The sequence below is a fragment of the Garra rufa genome, chromosome 6 (assembly GCF_049309525.1).
Source record: "Garra rufa chromosome 6, GarRuf1.0, whole genome shotgun sequence".
In the NCBI taxonomy this organism is placed as follows: domain Eukaryota; kingdom Metazoa; phylum Chordata; class Actinopteri; order Cypriniformes; family Cyprinidae; genus Garra; species Garra rufa.
This window is the reverse complement of record NC_133366.1, coordinates 15,945,517-15,951,745: the sequence shown is the minus strand read 5'-3', so window position 1 is coordinate 15,951,745 and position 6,229 is coordinate 15,945,517. Positions and strand designations below refer to the sequence as shown.

At 34.9% G+C, this 6,229-nt stretch overlaps 1 protein-coding gene and 1 long non-coding RNA gene across 2 annotated transcripts; both read right to left on the bottom strand.

Moving 5' to 3' along the window:
- Positions 1–514: 514 nt before the first annotated feature.
- On the bottom strand, positions 515–2,340 carry LOC141337078 (uncharacterized). The gene is made up of 5 exons (XM_073842831.1): positions 2,078–2,340; positions 1,780–1,901; positions 1,609–1,670; positions 1,210–1,444; positions 515–1,007 (listed from the first exon to the last, which is right to left on the bottom strand). Exons 1-5 carry the CDS (start codon positions 2,184–2,186, stop codon positions 912–914), a joined length of 624 nt encoding a protein of 207 aa, XP_073698932.1. The 5' UTR covers positions 2,187–2,340; the 3' UTR covers positions 515–911.
- A 104-nt stretch (positions 2,341–2,444) lies between these two features.
- Positions 2,445–3,528, bottom strand: LOC141337079 (uncharacterized). Its single transcript, XR_012355731.1, has 5 exons — positions 3,474–3,528; positions 3,214–3,383; positions 2,938–3,059; positions 2,793–2,851; positions 2,445–2,634 (listed from the first exon to the last, which is right to left on the bottom strand). It is a non-coding gene; the product is annotated as an uncharacterized lncRNA (long non-coding RNA).
- Between the last annotated feature and the right edge of the window lie 2,701 nt (positions 3,529–6,229).

The window sequence follows — 6,229 nt, the reverse complement described above, 5'->3', positions numbered from 1 at the left end:
TAATTTAATTTCCATACCTAACCAAAAAATCCTGTTTATGACTGAATCCTCAGAAACGTTCTATATAAACAATAGAACGAATGCCGTTGTTTAGGTGTGTCTGTTAAATTGTTCACAACGTAGTCAGCACTATAAAATGGCTGACACCCCATTTAGTGAATGGGAAATGGAGTGTTAAAAATCGTTTTTATCAATCATCATAACCCTTTTGACAGCAAGGACAGGTGGGTTGATACCAACTGAAACATACAAAGCTGTAAAGCTCTGCCCTGGTGAAAAAAACAGCTAAAACCAGCCTAGGCTGGTTGGCTGGTTTTAGCTGGTCACAGCTGGTCAGCAGGCTGGTTTTAGAGGGGTTTTGGCCACTTTTCCAGCCTGGCCATGCTGGGAGACCAGCTTAAACCAGCTAAGACCAACCAACCAGCCTAGGCTGGTTTTAGCAGGTTTTTTCAGCAGGGTGTATTAGTAGTAAATACCAAAAGTTATAATATAATGATATAATAATGTTCTCAAATTTATATTGAAGTTTTTATTAAATTACAGTTTTTAACTACACAGTCTTAAAACATTTCATTGAGCATTTGCAAATAAATATATCATCAGGGTGCAATATATTATTTTAGATAAAGATAAAGTACATGAAGCGTGAATAAAGAAGTGATCAACACATTCTACATTGTCCCTTAACAATTACATACATACAGTACTACCAAATAAATCTTTCATTCAGAAAACATGATCATTTTTACTTTACATAACAGAATTTTTTAAATAAATAAAATCACTTCTTAAATAGTAGTTTGTTTGTTCGTTTTAATCACAGTTGCATCACATTCTGAGAGGTCCTGTATGCCCAGCAATACAGGAAAATTAATCATCTCTTAGGCGCCAAGGTTTGTTCTTGAGTGTCTTTAGAAGATGCTGTTTCGAGTGCTGTACTGTACATTGTACGACCGTCTTCTGTGCCAGCGTCTTCTGATTGCTGCACAGCAACCACACAGCAAACACTAAACATAAACAGACAAAGTGAGAGTCAACATCATGAAGGGAAATTTTACTTTGAAAGCATTTTTAATCAACTGTACATTAAAAACCAAATATAAAGGCAAATTTAAGTCTATTCTTTACAAAAGGAAAACACCTGCATGTTTTCATTAATAACTTCACTTTCAATGCACATATTCGACATTAAGTCATCATAATACTTACACAAAGAAGAATCCAGCAAGGTACAAGCCCAATGACAATAGCAACTGGGACAATGATAGCCACAACCCATGCTGCATTTGTACCGTTGTTTGAAATTGTAGTGTTCAGAACTGTAGGGTAATAGGTTGTTGGAGCCGCTGTTGTACCGAGGAAAGTAGAGACCAAGCCGAAACTGCCAATGTCACTGTCTGTGAAAATATACTCTACGTTGGCCTCAATCACATTGGAATAACCCCTGCGGAGAAATTAAAATGTACAGTGAGAAATAAAATTTCTTTCCCTCACCCAAAATCTACTCAAAGCAGATCTTTTGAAATTATTTAAACACTGCTTGAGATAAAAAATAAATAAATAAATAAATAAATAAACAAATAAATAAAAATTATAGGCAGAACTTACGTGAAAGTGATGTTTTTGAAATTAAAGTTAGTAGGTGTTGTTTTATTTAGGATCTTGGACACCTGAAATTCAGAAATACATTTTTATTGATTATTTTGTTTATATTATGATTAATGTGACTAAAATAAACCAATTTGTCTATTTTTCAATTTATCAGTGTCTGCAACTCACAAATGAATTTGTATAGTTCTCGATCACTGAGAAGGTCTCATCCCTTAATTCAAGTCTCTCAGACATGGACACATTGCTGATTTCAAATCCGAAGTTCAGAGAGAAGGAGTTCTCAGTAATTTCTTTAGAAAAATAAAATTAAACAATAATTATTTGTGAAGTGGATGATGAAATTTCACTTATCCATTCAGAGAATACTGATTTAAACATTTCTTTCAAAGGCAAACTTACAACAATGTACACAATATGCATTCAAATGTTACATGTACAACAAAAAGGACTGGAGAGAAAAACTCACTCGTATAGGTGACATTCACAGAGCTCACAAGGTCAGTCAGACCTTTTGTTGTGAGATCACGCTTAATTCTCAGTTTCATTCCATTCAACAGAGTGTCAGCCACCTGCATTACGCTACTCTCACTTGGTATAGTACCCCGTGTTCTAAACACGAGGCTGATGTATATGATCACCTTCCCAAACCTGCAAGAGATGGTACATTTATTTATTTAGATGACTTATTTAGTGTTATCTATTGCAATCTATTTTCATTAGATGGTAATATAACACCTGGCTTTGCAAAATTAGTCTGGAATTATTGCACTTACACTATCGGTGGAGAAGTTGGGCTGGCTGTCGTTGAGACTGTAATAAAAAGTAATGATTAGTGGAATAGAATCATGTTAAATTCAAGTATTCAGTATTTATGGAGCAAGGCATATAAAATGTGACATAGCATATGTGGATGCAGTAATACCTTGAGCCTGGAATAAGTTCTTGACAAAGGGGCTGTTTATATTCAAGTCACTTTGTGAGAAAACATATTGAACACTGGCCACAATCTCTGTGCTATTATTCCTATGGGGAGATTCAAACATGCAATGAGGAACAAAAAATAATTTATCTAAAAACCATACAGCTTTTCTCACAAGCAATCTACTAATACTAAAAATTATTTCATGATAAAAGCAAATTTAATGCCATCATTAAGTCATTTCTTCAGATCTAGAACTTACTGGAATTCGATGTTTTTGAGATCAATCTCAGTTGAGGGGTCTTCTAGGATGTCTTTCAGCTGGAGAGTAGAATAATAAATACAGAAATTAATGTGTTTATTAACATTAAAGTTAATATGATTACGTTTTTGTATCTCTAGCTTACCAGTCCATTTATAGTGGTTTTAATTGTAGTGTAGGTTTCATTCCTTAGTTCAAATTTTTCAGACATGGATATATTGCTTATTTCAAATCCAAATGTAAGAGCATAGGAGCTCTCATTTAATTCTTAAAACACAGAACAAAACGGATTATTTGTGTGGTTTTATGTGAGTAGTAACATTTTCATTAAAAGCAAGTTAGGTCTGCACAATATATATCATTTGCATTCAAGTGTCATATTCACAACAAAAAGAAGCCTAAAGAGGAGAGAAAAACTCACTTGTATAGGTGATATTCACAAATTTTGTGTCCCGGGTTTGTGTTGAGGCTTCTTTAGTTTTGTAACGTGAGTAAAACATGTTTTTGGCCAAGTCTACAATGAAAGATTCACTTGGTACTGGGCCAATTGTGTGAAACACCAATCGAATTTTTATATTAGCCTTCCCAAACCTACCAAAGATAATAAATTAACAGGAATGTAAAGACCATTTCAGAAAACAACTAGGTTGTACAAAACGACTCTGTAATCACTGCACTTACACTTTCGGTGGAGAAGTTGGGACTGTAATAAAAAGTAATGATTAGTGGAATAGAATCGTGTTAAATTCAAGTATTCAGTATTTATGGAGCAAGGCATATAAAATGTGACATAGCATATGTGGATGCGGTAATACCTTCCTGAGCCTGGAATAAGTTCTTGACAAAGGGGCTGTTTATATTCAAGTCACTTTGTGAGAAAACATATTGAACACTGGCCACAATCTCTGTGCTATTATTCCTATGGGGAGATTCAAACATGCAATGAGGAACAAAAAAATAATTTATCTAAAAACCATACAGCTTTTCTCACAAGCAATCTACTAATACTAAAAATTATTTCATGATAAAAGCAAATTTAGTGCCATCATTATGTCATTTCTTCAGATCTAGAACTTACTGGAATTCGATGTTTTTGAGATCAATCTCAGTTGAGGGGTTTTCTAGGATGTCTTTCAGCTGGAGAGTAGAATAATAAATACAGAAATTAATGTGTTTATTAACATTAAAGTTAATATGATTACGTTTTTGTATCTCTAGCTTACCAGTCCATTTATAGTGGTTTTAATTGTAGTGTAGGTTTCATTCCTTAGTTCAAATTTTTCAGACATGGATATATTGCTTATTTCAAATCCAAATGTAAGAGCATAGGAGCTCTCATTTAATTCTTAAAACACAGAACAAAACGGATTATTTGTGTGGTTTTATGTGAGTGGTAACATTTTCATTAAAAGCAAGTTAGGTCTGCACAATATATATCATTTGCATTCAAGTGTCATATTCACAACAAAAAGAAGCCTAAAGAGGAGAGAAAAACTCACTTGTATAGGTGATATTCACAAATTTTGTGTCCCGGGTTTGTATTGAGGCTTCTTTAGTTTTGTAACGTGAGTAAAACATGTTTTTGGCCAAGTCTACAATGAAAGATTCACTTGGTACTGGGCCAATTGTGTGAAACACCAATCGAATTTTTATATTAGCCTTCCCAAACCTACCAAAGATAATAAATTAACAGGAATGTAAAGACCATTTCAGAAAACAACTAGGTTGTACAAAACGACTCTGTAATCACTGCTCTTACACTTTCGGTGGAGAAGTTGTGCTTGTTGTCAGAGTGCTGGCTGTTGTTAGGACTGTAATATAAAGGAATGATTAGAGGAGGACACTTACAGTTACAGTATTTGGTGTTGGTGGAGCAACACATTTAAAACAAAATCTTGAGTAATGTTTGAATTTCAGTTTTTACAAACCTGTCAATGAACTAAGCATCTGTAGGAAGCGGACTGGTTTTATGCTATCTGCTTCTTGGAAGTTGTACTCCATAATGCCCTCAATCTGATTTAATGTACTCCTATAGAGAAACAACAATATAGAGTTTCTGTTGCATACAGTATCAGGGAATCATTGCATATGCAATCGCTGAGATCTTTCTAGGAAATTTCATTTTTATTTTCATACATTTTCATGTGGAAACAAGATTATGACTGTCTTACTTGTAGATAGAAGTCTTGAATTGGAACGTTGGGCTGCTAGGTTCATTCAGAAGAGTGTTCAGCTGCAGGAGAAAAAATCAAATGATTCATTAACTTCTGTTGAAGACTGGCATTGGCATTTTAAACTGGTCATTTTTAATGTTTACCGCATTATTAATGGTATCCTGCACTTGGTGGTGGGCTTTGTCTCTGCGCTTAGGGTCCTCTGGCATGCTGATGTTAATCACGTTAAATGTTAAGACCACAGCATAGGAGGTTTCTGACATTTCTGTGTGCAAAGGAAATTGCAATTCATTTTTTAGTCAAAGCTTTTCATTCATAACTTTTTGACTGATTCCCATTCAAAAGCTTTACAGCCTTATAGGATAACACTTACTCTCATAGGTGACATTGACCACCTTCACTGTTTCATTGAGCTGTGACTCTCTGGAAGTACGGAGAGTGTTGATAGCACTGAGGACCAGAGCTTCACTGGGGACTGGAGATGAGGAGTTGAACACCAGCTTGCTTTTGACCACTGCTGAACCCGATCTGTAAAAAAAAAACCTTTAAATTTAATGTTCTTATTTTCTCAATACAATTTCATTTTTGATTGACCTCAAAATAGAAAACCAACACTTACATGAGGTTGGAAGTAGTAGCAGCGAAACCGGTTATTGGTTCTGGAAACGTTGTAGTGGTCGGTAAACGTAGCTCATTTAGGAAACTGACTGGTTGTATGGCATCTGTGTCCTGGAAGGTGTAATCCATCCTGCCATCAATCTGGTTTGAAGTGCTTCTACAGGACAAACAGAAGATATCCGTAAGGGACTTTAATGCACTTATTCTAAAAATTTAAGTTTTAAATTTTTATTTTTGGAATGTGTAATTTTCTACATCTTTAATAAGCTAAAATGTGAGGACACATTAAACAATAAAGCTTGTGAAGTGAGCGTGTATCTTACATGAAGTTGGAGGGTTTGAGCTTAAAAACTTGCTGGCCAGGTTCATTCAGAAGAGTGTTCAGCTGCAGGAAAAAAAATCAAACCATTCATTAACTTCTAGTGAAAACTGGCATTGGACCTAAACCTTTTTACACTGTTCATTTTTCATGCTTACCGCATTATTGATGGTATCCTGCACTTGCTGGTAGGTGTTATCTCTAAACTTGGTGTCCTCTGGCATGCTGATGTTAATCACATTAAATGTAAAGACCACAGCATAGGAGGTGTCTGAGATTTCTGTGTGGAGAGGAAATTACAATTCATTTTTTAGTCAAAGCTTTTC

Bases quoted from the DNA above. Each gene is read 5' to 3' on its own strand.
- LOC141337078 (XM_073842831.1), bottom strand. From the start codon at position 2,186: ATGCAGGTGGCTGACACTCTGTTGAATGGAATGAAACTGAGAATTAAG. The intron at 1,671-1,779 runs GTGAGTTGCAGA...TCTGAATTTCAG, and splicing joins AGAACTATACAAATTCATTT to GTGTCCAAGATCCTAAATAA. The intron at 1,008-1,209 runs GTAAGTATTATG...GTTTATGTTTAG, and splicing joins CTTGCTGGATTCTTCTTTGT to TGTTTGCTGTGTGGTTGCTG.